The sequence below is a fragment of the Vigna angularis genome, chromosome 4 (genome assembly GCF_016808095.1).
Source record: "Vigna angularis cultivar LongXiaoDou No.4 chromosome 4, ASM1680809v1, whole genome shotgun sequence".
NCBI lineage: Eukaryota > Viridiplantae > Streptophyta > Magnoliopsida > Fabales > Fabaceae > Vigna > Vigna angularis.
Window position 1 is genome coordinate 4,583,451 of NC_068973.1, and position 20,658 is coordinate 4,604,108.

Consider the following 20,658-nt stretch of genomic DNA (forward strand, 5'->3'; position numbering starts at 1 on the left):
TTACTTTTGATCTGTAAAAATTTCGTTTTTGAATTTGGGTTTTGTTATTTTGTTTTAGATTTTGTAAAACATATTTCATCTCTGTCCTTGCAAAATGTAATTTAATTTTAATTTTTGTAGAATATATTGAAGTGGTTAATGAACTTATAAAACCATTAAAATTTAGGCTAAAACAAAACAATAATGGTTATTATTATTTTTCAAAGATTAAAAGTTAACCAAAACCTTACGAGTATTTTAATCAGCTAACCAAAAGAATTGCATTTTACGTATAAAAATACACTTATTAAACATTTCTCAAATAATAATTTTATATTCATAACTTATAATACTAACAAATGACCAAATAAATTTGCAAAATGAATGTGATATCATGTTAAAAGATAAATTTTAGACCTAATTCAATTCTTACAAAATCAATCTTTTAAAAATGAGGTTTAAATTTATTTATATATTATAAATTGTTCTTATATTTAGAGAAAAAAGTATCCTATAATAGTTAATCAAACTTTATACGCCATTTTATGCGATTGAAAGAGGAAGGGATTTACTCCAAAATGAAGATGATCTGAATGTGTTTGAAATGCCTTAAATAGTAATCAAATATACCACACTTATTATATTATATTTTACATATTATTTCAGTTATGCACTTAATGTATACTCAAGATTCTATCTTATAGTTTGGATTTGTTATAATAATAATAAGATGTAAAGTGAGATAATCAATTGAAACATAATTCTTATTATATAGGAGGTTATCTTTCAGAATATAATTTGACTGATAAAAGTGTATGTATTTGATCTCTTCTATTGCACGGAAAAGCCAAATTCTTTTATACTTTTTAATACTGTTTGTTTATATTTGAATATGGTTCGAATGTTATTTATAGGTGAATTTTTTTAGTTGTGTTTAAATCTTCATCTTTTTCCTCCACAATTAAATTAAAGATTATTTACTTAATAAAAAATATAATACAAGGTTATATTTTTTCATAAAAAACATTAGACATTTATTGTGTGTTTCCGTTATTGTTACTTTTAATATAAGAATTATAGTTCATGTTTTACAATTAAATAAAATATTATTTAATTAATTAAAAATAATAATACATTAGAGGTGATATTCTTTATAAAAATATTAAAAATTTATTGTTCGTTTAGGTAGATGTTAAAGATAGAATTCATTTTAGAGTTAAATATGTTTTCAGTCTTTGTAATTAAATTTTGATCAATTTTCATCTCTCTCTCCCTTTAAAAAAATTTTACATGTAGTCCTTCACAACCAACAATGTTAATATTTTTCTAAAGTGGCTAATGGTATGCCGCATAACCTACAACATATAATAACATATGGTTGTCACATGTATAATTTTATTTTTTGAATTAAAATTAACTTTTGATACTTGTCCAACGAGGACGGTTAAGAAGTGAACTTTAAACCTAACTCAACTCCACAAAATCGGCTTTTAAGTTGAGATTTGAACCCACTTATATATTATAAATTGGCTTTATCTCTAGTCGAGGTGGGACTTCCAACATACCCCCTCACGTCGAGGTATAAACATCATTTCGAGCGTGAGACTAGGCATTAATGGGTGGTCCGATAATGGCTCGATATCTGGTGAAACAACATGCGCAACAAACAACAAATATCACTAATTAAGATAGACTCTAACCATAGCTCTGATACCATGTTAAGAAGTGGACTTTAAGCCTAACTCTACCCCACAAAATCGTCTTTTAAGGTGAGGTTTGCACCCACTTATATATTATAAATTGGTCTTATCTCTTGTGGATGTGAGACTTCCAACAAGGACTACCATGTTGCAATTTCCCTCATTCACCTAGAATTAGGTTTTCTGTGATTGGACATGAGAGTGGTTAGGGGTGGTCCGAAGTCGACGACGATGTTTGATGGCGTTTTGTGATTCTGTTTTAGATCTGAAGAAACGTGATTTGGAGTTTTTGTCTTCCCGTGGATTCTGATTTAATTTGCAGGTTTGCTTTGATTACACGATTTGCGATTGGGAGGCGCGACTTAGTTTACAATTTATGCGATGTTGAAGATGATGGAGGTGTGAAATAATTGTTCACGATTAGGGTTTCAATTTGGGGGTTGTCTAAGATAACATTGTGGTGGACAAACATTCTGGATTTTGTATTGGGGTTTTGCAGGTGGGTGCGATCCTAGGAAAGGCGTTTTCTTCAAAGCATATAGAAATGGACCTGAGTCATGCTATACTGAAACTACGGTTCTATAATTACTAAAATTATATTTCAACAAGTTCGAAAATTATAGGTATTGAACATCATTATGATTACGAAAAAGCTTGCTACTTGTGGAACTTACGAAAATTAAGGATATCTGTAATATACTTGTTTGCATATTCAAGATTGTAATCTTTCTCCAAAATCTCTGCAATGGCCAACACAAGTCCATGTGGTGGTCTCTAATGATAATTTTTTTTTCATAGCCAAAACTCTTTTCATTACAATAAAAGCCTCGTCTGTTTTCTTCCAACTCATATATCCTTTTATAAGAATTTTCATTGTCTTATAGTTTGAACAAGCACCCTTTTACAATGTGTGGAGATGTAATGATTCAACTTCTTCCATTAATTTATCCCTCACATATGCACCCAAAAGAACATTAAAGACTCTGATATCATACTTCTAACAATTAGATTATCATTATGAGAAGATTCTCTTGACTTGCAGAATGTCTGCAAGCTTAATAACTTAGACTAATTTAAATATACCAATATTCTCAAATTTGGGTGTCAAAAGCGATGAACAAAATTGGAAGCAATAAACGGCACAAGAAAATTGAACCTCAAGCGCGTGGTGGTAGCGCTTTGATTTGTGCAAAGATCTATAGGTTGTGGTTGCGATTCGTCATGGTTGAGGATTCGCGGTGATTCGCGAAGTAGTCGCTTGTATTAATGGGTGGTGACTAACGGTGGTTCATGATGTTACGGTTTCTGGTGGAGAATATGATATTGTGGTGGCCTATCATTAGTCATCACTACACATGTCTTGAGGATTGGCATATTGTTAGCCACGTCATAAAAAACCTAACATCGTTGATTATGAAAAACTACATCTCAGTCTTTTTAAAAAGAGAGATGAAAATATATCAATATTTTGAAAAAAAATGAAAACTAAAATCACAATTTAAAAGCAAAAACATATTTAACCCGTAATATTTCATAGTTTATTTTATTAAAAAGTTAAGTGGTAGTCATGTTAATTAGTTCACTTATGATAAAAAGTTTTATCTTTTAGATAGGTTTTTAAAAAGTTTAAGATACTATTTTAAATTAGGATTTGATTATGGAAAAGTAATAATAATTATAATTTTATTATTACTAATGCAACATCCCAAAAATATAGCTGTAAACTATATTTAAGAGTTCTTACATTTACAATAAAATAGAACAGTTACAGGAAATAAAATTAACTTACAACTGTCATAAAATAACCATAAATTTAAAACTTACTAAAATCCTACTCTTAATACAAATCATAAAAACCTACCGATCGATCATACAAGAGATGTATCAATCGAGCGGTCTTATCCTAAGGGGTTGAAGACTCCTCGCTCAGCACCTGCTCTAGAGAACCTTCTTTACACTCTGCTCACACCCACAAGGTGATCATTGCAAGGACGTAGACGACCGAACGGACAAAATCACAAGACAGGAAAATAAGGGTAAGCTAATGTAATTTAATTATGCAAACATACATACATTTCTTACAAGTACAACCAATGCATAATCGAGCACTACAACACACCAAAACAAATACATATAAGCATATACAAACTGAACATTATACTTCATGCACAAACCAAACACCGGACTTGGCTATCCGGATTGTATGAATATGTAGCTTGAGGTCGTTCATCCACTCGGGTGGTGTAGTAACTGAAAAACCATCAGCTGCTACCCGAGGTTAGTTCGTTATAACTCACCTAAGAACCTATGGGCTAGGACCTCCTACCATTCTCACACAATACCTTACCCATCTCTACTTGAGAATTGGTAATCATCAGAATATCAGGATGAATTCCGTGAATTTCACTATCCATATTCATACTATAACACCACTTTGATACACTTTTCACTGAGACATTTACCACTTCAATACACTTTTCATTGAGACATTCCTCCTTGGAATTCTCTTCCACATTACTTGAAACATATGCCTTATTGAAATGTCGATACAATTTCCCATACGCAGTAGATCAATACAACTATCTCAATCCATCAAATTCAAACAACGATAATAGCATTTAAAGATCAAATATTCATTCATAGAAGAAAACCGAACGTCAACAACACAAACTTCGAGTACGACCGAACGAAAAAGATAAACATAACTTATGAACAAGACTAGACAGGAGAACACTCCCCATATGTGAACATGACCAAGCGGTCATGTAAAGAGTAAAACTCAAGCATAAGCAGAACGTCTTTGAAGTTGAACACTAGAACAACCGAATTCTAAAGTTAAAACCGAACACTTGAATCTTAGACCGAACCCTAATGATTTAGAACGAATACTATTGTCTTAGACCGATCACTATTGGCTTAGGCCGAACACTATTGACTTAGGCCGAACACTATAGCTTAAACCGAACACCAATACAAACCGAGTACTACCAAGACCGAGCGCTAACTAAGAGATTCCACAACCACTAAGACTGATCGCTAGATTTAATAGAATACTAGTACAAGACCGAGCGCTAACACTAGCATAACTGCTAGTACAAGACCGAGCGCTAACTAAGAGATCCCACAACCCACTAAGACCGATCGCTAGATTCAATAGAATACTAGTACAAGAATGAGCGTTAACACTAGCATAACTGCTAGTACAAGACCAATTGGTCCTCAACTGAAACCCCACAAAAACAGAACTCAGTTAAGACGAACACAATACAAACTTAGCACTACTAAGAACGAATACTAATACAAAACTGAGTACAGCTAGGAGACCGACCACCCACCTAATACCGAGCACAAATTCCCCAATTCACAATCACCCTTCCTCACAATTCACTCGGCCATTGAACCAAAATTCTACAGAATCCCAAACCTCATGAACATAGCATATAACAGACCACACCAAGATCATCGAACATCAAATAATTCAATTTCACACACATGCAGAATCATCAACAACCTTTTCATACATTATCAACCAAACAATTAAATTAACTAGCTTCCCTTACTCTAACTGAACCGGACAGCTTCCACAACCTTCAGGGATTTGCTCTCAACAGAAAATCCTAAGAATACCTATAGTTCACCGATTGGTGATAAAAGACCACCCAAAGGACCAAAATGAAGTTAGAAAAGGGAAGAGAATACAGTTAAACACATGCAAATTTAAACAACAAAACTTTCTTGCATGTACCAGAAATCCTTAAAATTCACGAGAATTTAAGGAACGACACTTACCCGCTCTAAACACGAAATTGATCGGGGAAATATGAAGCTTGTGATGCTAGGATCACTCAGGTGCCCCCTGATTGCTGAATAGATGAACTATGGGTAAAGAAATCTAGAGAGAAGGGAGAGGAAAATTAGGAAATAGTAATTCTAGAGAGATAAACAATTTTAAGATAATGAACTGAGTGTTTAGAAATTTCTATTTATACTGTTGGTGTATTTCAACATTAAGAGTTTAGTTCAGTTATTTTAATACCTCTATCTATCCTATTACTTTATTTTTTAGGTCTTTACAATTAAGTGAGTGCTAACATGAGAATAAAATCTTTTCAGTGTAGTCTATAATATCAATCATAATAAAATATTATTATCTGAAATTTGATATATTTTGATACTGGATATAATTCTTTTAATAATATTGTTTTAAACGTTTCAAACATTTTTATTTATTTCTAACGTTTAAGAATTAAAATATATTTTGAAAGAAAAATAAATTTTAATTTTTAAGTATAAGTTTAAAGAAAAAACATATTTAATCATAAAATATTTGAAACATTCAATGAGCACCATTAGATGGCCCCAAATTCATCTTTGATAAAAGTGAGAAGTTCTTAGATTTATGCTCAGCAAGTAAGGTATCGAAGCAAATCCGTCAAAAAAATATCCAATAGTCAATGACCGGTTGGATAGCTTCTTTGTCCATATTCCTCACCAAGAAAAATTAGCTTTTCTCATCGGATCATCATACAAACATTTCTTAGTATTGTTTTTCTCTGAGACACATCATAAAAACAGAAAATTATTAAATAGCCAAAGCAAAAATCAATGAAATTGAGCACCTACCCACCCGCATTTTCTACATTTCATTTGGTTCTTTTATCTAGAAAACACGTTGAATAAGCAAAGTACAATTATTGGCAGCGTTTGAATTTCATTCTTCCAATCCAGCTGTGAAAGCTACCCCAGTTGAAGGTAACCAAAGATTCCCCTCAATAAATTGTGACACTGTGAAATTACTAGCCTGGCTAGAATCATTCATGACATGGTACCCTGGCCATTTCACTCGATTACGAACACCAGAACCAGCTCCATAATTCAAGTACTCTGCATAGTACAACGTGTCCAAGGCAAAGTCCCCATCCCACTCCAACCATCCTTCTGGGCTCAACACATCACTCATGTAAGATTGCATGAAAACTGTTCTCGAATATTGTTTCCAGGGTCTGCCAAGGTATGTGTGGGTGGAGTTCACAGAGTTCACAAGCTCAGAATCAGCAGAAATGTTGCAAAACTGGATCGAGAAACCAGTTGGTTCGTCAGGGGTTTTCCTTCCTTGAGCTGTGATGGTGTTCTTTTGATTTGGTAACCCTTTTTTTACCTCTATGAGGCAGTTTTGGAAAATTGCAGTGGCATCACCAAATATGAAATCCACGGTTCCACTGATTCTGCATTCTCTGTAGAATTGGCGCATGGTGTGAGTATAGAGGCTGTCTTGGTAACCGGAAATCCCACATCGGAAGAATACAGAGAGGTCAGAGTCTGATCTCAGTGCCACAGCTTGGTGCTTCACTGCTCCTGCTGTGTTCTGGAAGGTAATGTCTCGTGCTATGAATCCTCTGCCACTCACAGCTACGCATGCAAACAAATAAATGAGATTAAGGTCAGAGATTTCGGCTGTTGAAGACAAGTGTTTTTGCTCTTATGAACGTAATTAATGCAGCACATGCACATTTATTTTTCATTATTAGCATTTGCATTCGTGGATTAATTACGTTACTATACGTGCTTAATTAACGTTTAAATAGTAGGACCCGCTTTGCCAACTTTGCATTCGATAACTCATACATAACCACGTACATCTTTTTCACATGCATCGATCATGTTCAAGTTAACATATAACTTAGTAGCTTTCTATCTTAAATTTTTTTTAAATTTAATTAAATAAATTTAAATATTTTTAATTAAGTTATTATTAATTTCTTTTAATTTATTTACTATTTTAAATTTTTATTTTTATTTTTTTTGTTAATTGAAGGATGTGATTATCATTTTATCTTATTATCTCATTTATTTGTGTTTTTACATATTAAGTATAATTAGTATAAAAATAATATTGTAATATATAGAAAAAATAATTAGTAAATTATGAAAAAAAAATTGAATAAAGCTGATATTATGCTAGCTGATGACTTACATTGTTATCTAATAATTTTTCAACAAAAACAATAAAAGTCAATTGTTAGTTTATATTAATTAAAATGTCATTTTATATTAATTACATAACCTTAAATTGTTTAACACTTAAAAAAACAAATAAACAAAATACAAAACAAAGAATATATTAAATAAAAAATGTTTTAATTAAAAATATTAAAATTTAATTAAAGTTTTTTTAATATCTACCTTATCAATATACGAGTAGTTTTATCAACTTTGTCAAAAAAGTACAATAACTAATATCAGTTGAAATTATCTTTAATAACATGTTCCTTTTTAATTATATCTTTTTACTCACGAGGCTTTATTTAAAAGACAAAATTCTATGTATTTAAATATTTTTTTGTTCATAACACTTCAAATTTTTTATTAAAGCACACACTAGCTAGGATTACTTTTTCTAAGTTTTATTTTACTTTCTCTTTTTTCTTTGACCTCTTATGTGGGGATACATCTATGTGTTCTATTAGGTATGGTAAAACATGTCATGTGTGTTCATGCAGACACTTGTATTATGTAGAAAACACCTAACCTTGGGAATAGGGTATAGCCAGTCAACTTTCCTTCACTATTACAAACATATCCAAAAATAAGTCATAGTAAATTTGTTCTTGCCAAGATTAGTCATTATCTTATAAGTTAAATATTTCACTACAAATTATTCACTTAAATAAATCAAAGCATTTGTAGGATTTACTTTTATACAGACAAAATTAGTAATTTCGTTTGTTATATTTTTTGTCAAATGTTTATACATCAAATTAGTCTTTCAATCTTATTTCAATATTGAATCATTTCAACTGTTATTACATCAAATTAAGAAATTGATTTATTTCAATATTATTATACGAATATTTTAAAAATTTTGAAAAACAAAAAATTCAAATTTTTAAAATATATATTTTTATGAACATCATATTCATTAGCCATTAAGAATGTATCACTTATTATTCTTAGGTGTAACAGTACGATTCTCTCCAATATGACAAATGAAAAAAACCAGGACAGATAAAGTTCTCCCAAATCATTTTCTGATAGAAAATAAGAAAAAAAATATAATGAAATTTCTAGATATTAAAATTAATTTATAAAAATTAAAAAGATAAAATTTAAGTATACATAAATTATTTTAACCAATGAAACTTTTAATTGCACATCCTTATATATGTATGTAAAGTATACGGAGGAGTGTTCTTACCAAAAGTTGCTGACCGGAACGTTGTCCAACCGTCGACGAAGCTCCTGTTCCCGGTGATAACAGTAACATTCATGCCTTCTCCGATCATCATGAGGTTCCACTTCTTCTTCTTGATCTCAACGTTCTCATGGTAAACCCCTCTCTTCACGAATATCACGTAGCGTTTCATGCTGTAATTAGGCGCAGCCAAGACTGCATCGGTGATTTTGGTGAAGTCCCCGGTGCCATCGGTGGAAACCACCGCATCCACGACCACCCCATTTGCCTGGAGCAGCTTCCTGTCCCCTGGTTTAACCCACGACGGAAACTGCCCCACTGTGGGAGAGAAAGGGAATTGGTTCGACATGGGGTTCACCTGTGTAAGAAGTTGTTGCAGCAATGACATCACTTGGCCAAGCCCTGTGGACACTAAACCCTTCACAACGCCGTTGGTGCCGTCGAATCCGTCCATGCATGTGTCTTGGTTCGCAAGTGCAGCACTCAGCCATGTCCTCAAATCTGAACTTTGGTTTCCTGTGCTGTTATGCTTCCCTGCAACATGCAATACCAGTAAGGTCTCTCAAACATTTCTTGAATACAAGTTTCAGAAAATGAAAAGTTACATCTTTAATTCTGTAATATATTGTTTCTAAGATGACTGGAATTAGTAATGTGTTACTTGTACTCACCATTTGGTTTTTTAACCTTTTGTTATATAAGTTGGTCAAATTATAGCAATTGAAGAGGGACTCAACTGAAAAAGTACACAGTTTTAACAGTCTGTAATAATTGCTTATTACATAAAATAAGATAAGATAAAAGACCAAAAAATGGCTTATTCTACCTTTCAAAATGAATTTCTGAATAAGAAAGAATTAAAAAAATAATAATGGAACTGGAAATCTTAGAATATGGGATGAAATCCTGAGTTTTCATATTTGAGCTGTGATTAAGAAAGATGTAAGTGAAGAAAAAACATGGAGAGGTATTGCGAGAAAGCTTTGAAGCGGAAGATGGTACCTTGGGGAGTCTGTGTAGCAGCGACAGACCAATCAAGTTCGTCAGAGGAGAGGTCAAGCAAATCTAGACAATCAGAGACGGCGTTAGAAAGAAGCGAGTCCCCGAAGCCAGAACCGAACTCAGAGAGAATAGAGGTCACATCTTGCAACACATCAACCACAGTTTTCACTGTCCCCGCAAATTCAGAAGGCGAAACCTTCAGAAACTCGAATCCCACGGGGTTGCTGCTGCTTCCATGAGAGGCACCGAACACAGTCGGCAAAAACAAAAGGAAGAAGAAGAGTGTTGGAGGTAAGTGTTTGGGTGAAGAAAGCGCCATTGTGCTGTGCTGTGCTGTGTTGGAACACGTTCAGCGGAGTTGCATATTTAAAGAGAGGAAATGTGGAATAAATAGTGCAGAATGTAATGGTTAGATGGGCAGTTGAGAGAATTTAAGGCAAACTGGTGTGCTGCAGCAGAGTTTGGAAAAATAGTATAAAAAAATGACTTTGATTCATATTAATTGAATGTAGGTATATCAAATTCAAAGGGTTTTTATTGAGAGTGATAATAACAACCCTTCTGAGTCAACCTTTGCTTCGGAATAGTAAGGTGGTGTTTAATTTGTTGCAGTGTCGGCGGTGACTCTGCACTGATAAACTTCATCGATACACTCTTTTTTCCTGTCAATTTCTTCTTATTGGATAACATTTATGTCCTGAATTTTAAGGTTGCTAAAATAGCATTTTGATATTAAACACTTGCCGTGGAACAAACTTTCATTAACCTTAATAGTTCAAAATGGCATTTTGAATCTAATTACTATCTATTCTGTTGGTTTCTTTTTAAACTGGTTAGAGTTACTTTATTTTGAAGAAGAAAAAAGGTTATTAGATACGTACTATTTTTGTTGCTAATAGTTGCTTTTGAGAAAAATGTAGATGTCACTCTCGATGTGAACAATTTATAAGGGCATGTGTGGTCACTACCCAGAGTGAATCCTACAACTTGTGCCAGATCAGTTTTAACATCTTTGTGAACTTCGTTCATTCAAAGATCTACATCGATCATGTTCTTCTTCCTCTTACGTTACCCACCAAGAAATTTCCATTTCTTTTTTGGATGCACCAAGAAATTTAAAGCAAAAAAGAAAAAAAAAATAATAACACGAGAGACCCATGCGTGCCTGTCTTAGTTACAAATTACTATATGGGAGAGTGTGATATTGAGATGCACGCAAAAACCAAATTTTCACCATCATTTCAAAATTAATTTTGCACATTAACCATAGTAATATAAAATAATTTACTCACGTTATACCGAAGTCATGTCATAGCTGGTAGCACACGCTAGATGTTTGGTTTTTTTTACTTACACAAATTTCAAAAGCATTTTATGGATATAAACAAAAAAATTTAAAATTACATAGATAAATCGTGGGTCTAGACAATTTCAAAGGAAGAAGTTATATACTTCTATAACCATTTTAGATTCTCATAATCGATTATAAGTAAAGTTGTGTTTCCTCTTCAAAGTTCAGCTTTTGTAATTGATTATAAGGTTTGGTAATCAATAATCAAGAACTGAAATCGTTTCAGGAATGGAGGACTTCTTTAAAGTTGTTTTTATCCTTTTAAATACATAATTTTTAAAAATTTTATCTGTATCTATAAAATGTTTTTCAAATTTACCACGTAAAAAAAATCTTGATGTTGTCTCCAAAACCTAACCATCGCTAACCGAAGCTTGGTTATAACTTATATGACAAAAAGATACATGAGAAAAAAATAATAATTTTGCCACGCCTTTTAAATTAATTAACAAAATAAAATGAAGCGATAAATCCATAAATTTGTGCAAGTTTTCTATTTTCATAATAGAAAACAAATACAGAAAAAAAAATGCATGGATTAATATCACCTGACTTAAAAAGTACTTTTTTATATTAATTTTCTTAACCATTAATTTAGGATCTCTTTTTAATCTGGCATTCGCTCAATTTTCGTCACTTTACTGTCTTTGATGTTGTCTCGCAGCATTGTCAATGTCCACGTGTCCTTGCCCCACCATCGTTTTTCCTCCCTCCTGCTACACTTCCCCACAACTCGTACGCAATCTCAGGATTTTGGTCTACTATATTTAATTTTATTTTTGTACAAATATGTGGTATAATAATATTTAATTTTATTTTGTTCAAGTACTTTAGATAATTTCCTATATTAGGTAATTTAAGTTGAAATGGACAATATAGTAATTATAAAGATTTGTTGTTCAAATTGTTTGATTAACAGAATTATTTATTTTGTTGCAAATTTTGGATTGATGCCAAAAGAATTAGTTTGTTTAAAATAGATTATCACATTAGGTAATTCAAGAACCAATGTAAAAATATGTCACTTTTGCAGCTTCTTGAATTAACAACTGTAAAAAGTTTCATCTTTTAATTTTTTTTTTTCGTTTGTTTCGTTTTTTACGTTGACTTTCACCTCGATGAATGTAAAAAAAAAATTATTTCTATTGATTATGATTCATATCAATGTTACATGGTTTTTTTTTAATTTTACGACTAATTATAAAATGTTTTTTTTTTACTTTACTCGTATCTACGTTACCTCTTAAAGCGACGTAATTTGACTCATAAATAATATAAAAGGTTTTTTTCTCTCTAGTAATAACGCAAAGCATTTTAAGCAATGGAATATTTAGAACCAATTTGTTGAATAAAAAAAATGAATCAGCAAACAATATTGTACCCAAGTTTCAAATAATTTGGATTAACACTTCATTTTTTTAGTTCAATTTTCTCTAGGTTGTTTGTAAGATTACTCATATGAATTTAGGACTTTTACTTTTCTTTTTATATTCTTTTGATGTTCTAAACTTAAACTCAAAATTATTGTAAGTAATCTATAACTATATTCAGATTGGTGAACAATTTTTGTGTATCCTATTTTAATCTTATAACTACAACTATCATTTCTCTCATACAATCTAATTTTGACTTTCTAAATTACTCATATTTTTTAACAACACATCAGATTACAAATTTTCTAAAATCTAATATAAAACAGATTTTAATATTAGTCTTAAAAAAGAACTTCCATTACAACAATATATATATATATATATAAAAAAAACATAAACGCCTAACGCTAGTAACCAAAAGCCAAACTATTGCCTCAACAAATTCATACAAGAATTTTGACGTTATCTTACACTCAAAATATTGACAAAATGAGTTTGTGGTTTTTTTTTATATATTATTGTTTTTATTAATTTTCATCCACTCTAGAACTTCACATTCTAATAACGATAATTATGAAGTATTATTCCTTGGTAATTGTAGGTTAGATTATAGCCAACAACAACATTGATCAACGAAGTTTCAAAATTATACACACACACATATAATATATATATATATATATATATATATATATATATATATATATATATATATATATATATATATATATATATATATATATATGATATTTATCTCTATTCTATCTATTGAGAAGGAAATGAAGTGGAAAGGGACATGCTTTAAAGATGCGGTGATGCCCCAACAAGAAAAGCGCGTTTACAGCTTGCTTTTTGTACAAAAACAATAATCTAGTTTTTCTAATGAATAATCTTATAGGTTTGGCTTACATATTAGGCAGATTTTTGGATTTATGTTGTGTTCCATTTTTAATGATTTTTAATTTGTAGAAACTTTTGTTGGATTGCCAACACTATTCATAATGTCATAAAAAGATTGACCTTTGATGAATGAACTTGGAAGATCCATGACAGAAAAAGGATAAATTGAAACATATATTTATGGTAGTTTTATGATATGAAGTATGAAAACCTTAGTTTGGTCAGAAATACCTAATTAAGGTTGCAATTGAAATAAAGTAGTTAACTGTGACTTCAAATAAATACAACCTCTGCTTTGCGAAATCAACCCTTTAAGTTTCGAATTGAAGCAAATTACTTATCAAAATTAAATATTTAGCAAGTTATTACTTTTAAATCTATTTTAATTTTAAAATTGCTGTACGTTGTTTAGTTTTTTTTTTTCCTCAACGAACTACTTCTTTCCCTACTGAGAAGTTGCATCGAAGAACTTAATGGTAGTTGATATTTTATTCAAAAGAGTGATATGAAAAAAAAATAGATTATGCATAAGTTAATTTAGGAGATTGAATTATGTTTAAACGTAAATCTTAGCAGGTTAGGAATATTTATTTGCTGACTATAAATGAACAAACATTTTACTTTTTCAGTAGTTATACTTAAAATTAATCTCTTTTAAGTTTCTATATATATATATATATTATTTTGATCTATTTTAATTTCTCGGGATGAATGATTAGAAAAATCTTAAAAATCATGTGTTAGAACTAAAAGATATTAAAGTGATATGGATGGGACTAAAACTGAATAATTTTCAAGTATTGAGACAAAAAGTAAAATTTATATATTTAATATAGTATTGAGTATATTTGATATATTTTAAGACATGAATTAAATAATTAATTAACTACTTTTAATATAATATTAAGTCCATTCTAATAACTGTTTAGACAGGTATACCACTGTTCCATGATGCTATATATTGATACACATGCAAATATCCTTGGTATCTCCTTCTAATTAATATACTTCGATGGAAATATAAATGGGATAATCTTATCTCATAAAATAGTTTTTTGAGACATATCTAACTTTAAACTTAAATTATAATAATTAATTATAGCCTAATAAAACATAAAGAAACCAATAAATTAAGAGATATTAAAGAAGAAAATAACAAGTTGATAAGTTAGAGATAAAAAAACATTTATTCAGTTGATGATGGAATCAAATAATATAATATTTAGATGAAAATACAAAAATATTTTAAACTAAAATTATTTTTTTTACTAAAAATAAATTTAAAATATTTAAAATTTAATTAAATCATAATTATTATTCTTTTATGAAAATTAAAAGGATAAATGTAATATAATTACACAGATAATATTATTCTTTTATGCAATAGGAAATTATATTTTTATGTGGAATATAATTATATATATATATAGAAAAGCTATGGAGCGAAAATAATGGTTCTATTTCTTTTCGGTTGTGGTATATGCAGGTTGCGTATTGGATAGGTTAATCTTTTCCGTTTATAATTTGTGCAATTTTAATAACATATTTATATGCATGTTCCTTTCTATATATATTTTTTAAATAAAGTCATGTTAGGTTCTATATTTTTTTCGTACAATTTTTTAATATCATAATTTTAATTTGTGTCAGAACTATTAAAAACACATTAAAAATTCTATTTGAGTGGAAGACAAATGTCGAGCAAGGGAGTTGGAAATCAAAAAGTGAAAGACAGGTGTGAGTAATCGAGTGACCGTTCAGTTTTGGAGGATAGAAGTAAAACTTAGTTTTTCAAAATTCACGTCACTCTCTGCATGCAACCATCTTCTTCAATCTTTTGAAACTCCATTTTTCTCCTCCTTCTCTCTAAAAAGCTCTTACTTCTCTCTACAAAATCTCACTCTTTTCTTCTTCCGATCATCAAACAGACCACACCTGAGCATTTCCAGCGTCAAGGACGTTCGTTTTAACCGATCAGTTCCGGGTTCTAAGTTGGTAAGTTCTCTCTTCATTCAGCCGGTTGGTTTCTTGGTACATGCAAACCTAGTTTATGGGTTGCATGAGTTAATCATCTTGTTCTGAGAGTTTCTAGATTTCTGTTTGGTTTAGTTTCTTAAGGCGTGACTGTAGAACGCTAAGGTCTCTAGTAAAGGTGAACCCGTATTCTGAACTGTGAACGTTCGGTCATGCTTAGAGGTAAGGGAAGCTTATATAATTTGATTAAGATTCTTGTTTTGAATGGATGTACGTTCGTTGATTTCTGAATGAATATGAAGTATGATTGTTGATATGTTTTGACTGTATGAAGTGTGAATATTTACTATGATATGGATGTATGAATGTATGAAGATAGATGTTGAGAAATGTATTGATAAGATTATGAATTCTAAGTCTAGAGTTTTATGTAAAAATTGATGTTCGTCACTGAAGATCTTTGACCGTTGGGTTTTCCTGTGGACTCGGTTGGAACTGGATTCTTTCATTTGGAAAGAATTCCAGTTGAGGACCGAGCGTCTTTGTTCTGTAATATTTGTATATAAGCGTTCAACCAAGGATATTCGTTCCTTGGTGTTTGATGGTAAACTTAAGTATATCTATATGTATTTGTATATTTCGTTCGTTCGTGAACACTATTTAAATGGTATCTTATTATATTTATCAAGCATTTCTTCTATAAGTTTAGTAGTGCTCGGTCTTACACCAAGCGCTTGTACTAAGTAGTGCTCGGTCTTACACCAAACGCTCGTACTAAGTAAGTGATCGGTCTTACACCAGGCGCTCGTTCTCGTTTCCGTAATCTATCTTTATAATAAGAGCGTTCGTCTAAACTCCATAGAGTTCGCTCTCTACAGTGCTCAGTCTTCAACTGACATTCGGTTTCCTTGAGGTTTAGCTCATTAAGAAGCTAACTATTTATTGGCGATCGGTTTCTTCATATGATTCCGTCAAGTACTATTATTTGGTGTCCTACATTACCTGTCTCAATTGGTTTCAACTTAGAGTCCTAGTACTCGGCCTAGGCTTTACGGTGTTCGGTTTGAACTCTCAAGAGTCAGTTCATTACTAGTGAGTAAGTCTCTCAATTTGATTATGTTTGAGTTGGAGACATCTCGATCTCACTCCAAGTGTTCGGTCTTGTTCTGGATTAAAAACTAACGTGCAGTATTTGGTATCCTAAGGGATCATTATTCAAATTGGTTCAGTTGAGGTTTTAATAATGAAAGATGATAGAATACGATATGGATGAAATGACTTTGGTTATGGAAGAGTGTTCCGGGGAGGAATATCTCATGATTTGATATTGGAATGGTAAAGTATGAATGTGGGCAAGCTAAGCTGGCGGTTCATCTTGATATTCCGTGATTACTCGTTTCTCACGTAGAGAAAGGTAAGTCATGTGTGGGAATGGTAGGAGGTTCTCGTCCTTATGGTTAATTTGGACGGAACGGACTAACCTCGGGTAGCAGCTGTTGAGGGTATCCCAGTTACTACATCACCTGGGTGCACGAACGTCGTAGCTACACAGAATTCATATAGTCCGGACAGTCAGAGTCTAGTATTAGGTTTTGCATGAAAGAGTTAATGAGTTATCTTGTTTAAATTGATTGAGTGAGATATATGTTGATAATTGAATAAAATTACATAAGCTTACCCTATTTCATGTCTTGTCCGTTTTGTACGTTCGGTGGTTGACCTTCTGTTGCAATGATCATCCGTGTGGATGTGAGCAGAAGGAGAAGCTTTGCTGGAAGAGGCGTTGGAAGAAGAAAGTTTGGTCGAGGTAGAAATTAAGACCGAACAGTAGAGTCGTTCGGTCAGTAGTTAGTTTCTTTGGGTGATAATCGTTCGGTCATCTGTTGTTTTCTTCTTTTGTATGATCGTTCGGTACGTCTTTTGTAAACCGTTCGGTCTATATTGCATATGTGTACAATTTTAATTTCCCCGTTATCTTGTAAGGTCGTTCGGCCATAAGCGTACGTCTCATCTTTTGTAAGACTGATCTGGAATATTATTAATATGTGATTATTCTCTTATATAGTTTTTATACTGTATTTTTGGGATATTACATTCGTACTACTATAAAAATTATTTTTATTTAATTGTAAAAATTTTAATCATTTTCCAAAGGAATCCAAAAAAATAAATAGATTTGTCCCTATGATAATAATAATAAGATTAAATAGTAAAAATATATGAGAAGATTTAAAATAGGTTCTAACTTAGAAAAATACTTAGAACCATAAAATATAAATCAGAAGGATATAATAAAAAAAATTGTATAATTTTATAAATATATTTTAATATGAAAAATACATTAGAAATAATAAAATTTTATATACATATGTCTAATAGAAGAATATGAGAAATATACTCATTCCAGGAGATGAACCAAAACAGTCACGTGAATAAGTTCACCATCTCTGTAGGGTAATTGGTTGATTAATTAAATAAAAAATTCAAATATTTATTGAATGTGGGATGTAGTGGACGAATACAAACAATTTTATTCAATAATAATTACTAAACCAATTAATATATGATTTAAGAAAAGACAAAATAAAATAAATTTTAAACGGATAATCTTCTGTCTTTTATATCATACATCCATTTAGAAAGAGGAAACATCAAAGTTTTAATTTAAAGAAAATTCATTATTTAGAAAAATTAGATTTACGGAGTGACTTTATATATCCCACTTTGGAGAGATAATATCACCATTAAAATTAAAAAATAAATCATTATTTAAGAAAAATGCATGTAGGGATTCCCAAATTGATCAAGTCATTTATTAATGTATAATATCGTATAATATAATAATTATGAAGTTTTAATAGTAATTGTGGTTAAGGTTTTGATATTTTTTTCTTTATATTTTACTTAAGGTGGTTAAATATTTTTATAAAAGATTTTTTTTATATGAAAGTTAAGCTCATTTGGAGGATTATGTGACACCTCTTAATATATTTATTCGTCCTTTATAATTGTTTACATAATTTTTCTAATATATGTAATTTCAATTAGCTTAGAAACTAAGTTTTTTTTTTCTTTGGACAGATGAGGTTAGAACTCTATAGAGGAAAAAACACTTGTATGTTTTTTCGATAATACTCCAAAATTTGGTGTTATATTATTCTATTTTTGTCTCCTATTCCCATGGTGAGTTCATACTTTGTTTGACCTTTTACAGATATACTAATTATTGTGTCTAACATTTAAGAGGAAATTAATGTGGTTCGTAAATTTGTGGATCCACCATGTGAGGCTGCATGCATCAAGAAATTTATGATTTTTGTTATGGTCCCTTCTTGCACATTTATGGAACTCTATATAAGGTAATTTATATTACAAAGTTATCATGAAAATCACTCATCAAAACTAAAAATATTATTACAAGTTGATTGCAGTGGGGCTTTAACAAACGGAATAACATTAATTTCATTCCTTGTTTGGAAGCTTCCCAATCCTAATCCATTATAGTAATTTATAGAAAGATTAATATACTTTTATTATGAAGATTTTCAAGAAAAAATTTCAACGTAAATAGTTTATCCAAACTTTTTTTTTTCTTTTTTCTTCATTCTCTTATCTCTGAAACTCTGTCTTTTCATGGCACAACAGTGCATGCGATGGCTTCACACGCTTTTTCAACGTTCCTTGTAGAATGTGTTTCAACACTTGTATGCTTTAGACACTTGTCATCATTTATTAATTTTTGCAAAAACCATTTCTAGCTTCTATATTATACCTGAGTCAAAACCAAATGCATTCAATGACTTTCTCTTTTACCAAATACAATCACACAAAATTGAAAAATTGTAGTGCACAGGGGCTTTACGAGACATATTTACTTTATGATGGTTAGAAATTTCAGTACGAGTAGAAAGTAAATTCATAATATCTTGCGAAAATCATCTTACAAGTTAATTTTCTAACATTTTGTTAGACCTATTATTTTGACATAAGAATCATCTATTAAAATATTTACATTCATTAAAGATTAAGTTAATTTATAATATATAAACACTACAAAAAAATTTGAAATTACTAATAAAATGTTATCAAAGAAAATAAATACATTAATAAATTGAAATCATCAAAAAATTTTAAAATTTTAATTACTGTCGAATTTATTATCAACAAAAAACTATATCGATAAAACATATTTTATTTACCGACAAATTTTTTTTCGATAAAATTCATCGATAATTTAAAATACTTATTATCGACGAATTTATCCATCGATAAATTCGTTGATAAAAGGAACAACAAATTTTTTACCTGAATGTGGAAGATGTATGAAAATAAATATAAAATCCTAATCTTCTTCTTCACATATCTCCTCCCCACACGGGATTGTCTATAAGATGAAATGTGGTATCATTTGGTTCAGTCAGGATCATTGCATCTTATTTATCTATTGTAACTAAACTAATGCCAACACCTACGCTCACCGCCATCATAAGCATCGTGTCACCGTAGCCAGAGACGATTGTTAGAGACGTCATAAATGATGTCTTTTTCCTTTCCCTCCACAAAAGTTTCTTCCTCGTAAATCATCAATCATACCTACCATCACTAGCTAAGTTTCGTCTGGTGTCACTAGTGTTGTTGATGTTGAAAGATGCGAGAACGCTCCTTTATTGCAAACCAAATCCTGTTACTCTCTTGCTACTCAAAAAATTATTTATGTTTTAAAATAATTTGGATTCTTATGGTTGTTGGACTATGATCATAATTGAAAAAGGAAGATAAATTATGGAGGTGATGGAGAACACAAAACAAAAAGAAAAGAAAACTAAAAACAAGGAAAAAGAAGGTGTTGTGATATTTACTAACAAAATTTATCAATGAATTTTTCCTTTAGTAATTATCGACGAGACCAACAAAATTTATCAATAAATTTTTCTTTTAATAATTATCAACGAATATAAATTTCAATCAATAAATATTATTGACTACAATTTTACTAACGATCCATCAAAAATTTATGAAAGAAAAGTCAATACTAAAATTTTTTTAACGTTTTCAACAGATTTTATCATCAATAAAACTTATCTTCTTTTGTAGTGAAGTGTGTACTTACAAACCTTATACTTAAAATTCAGTCCGTAACAAAGTTAAATAATATAAAAAAAATATGATCTATAAAATATTAAGTAA

At 30.6% G+C, this 20,658-nt stretch overlaps 1 protein-coding gene across 1 annotated transcript; it reads right to left on the reverse strand.

Annotated features, from left to right (window-relative positions):
• Nucleotides 1-6,261: 6,261 nt before the first annotated feature.
• On the reverse strand, nucleotides 6,262-10,241 carry LOC108330599 (pectinesterase/pectinesterase inhibitor PPE8B). The gene is made up of 3 exons (XM_017565092.2): nucleotides 9,874-10,241; nucleotides 8,875-9,405; nucleotides 6,262-7,088 (listed from the first exon to the last, which is right to left on the reverse strand). Exons 1-3 carry the CDS (start codon nucleotides 10,190-10,192, stop codon nucleotides 6,391-6,393), a joined length of 1,548 nt encoding a protein of 515 aa, XP_017420581.1. The 5' UTR covers nucleotides 10,193-10,241; the 3' UTR covers nucleotides 6,262-6,390.
• Nucleotides 10,242-20,658: the final 10,417 nt, after the last annotated feature.

What these genes read in the sequence shown, in the direction of transcription:
- LOC108330599 (XM_017565092.2), bottom strand. Translation starts at nt 10,192, where the DNA reads ATGGCGCTTTCTTCACCCAAACACTTACCTCCAACACTCTTCTTCTTC. An exon ending in TGCTACACAGACTCCCCAAG is followed by an intron (nt 9,406 to 9,873) that starts GTACCATCTTCC and finishes TGCATGTTGCAG; the next exon opens with GGAAGCATAACAGCACAGGA. An exon ending in GTTCCGGTCAGCAACTTTTG is followed by an intron (nt 7,089 to 8,874) that starts GTAAGAACACTC and finishes TTGCATGCGTAG; the next exon opens with CTGTGAGTGGCAGAGGATTC.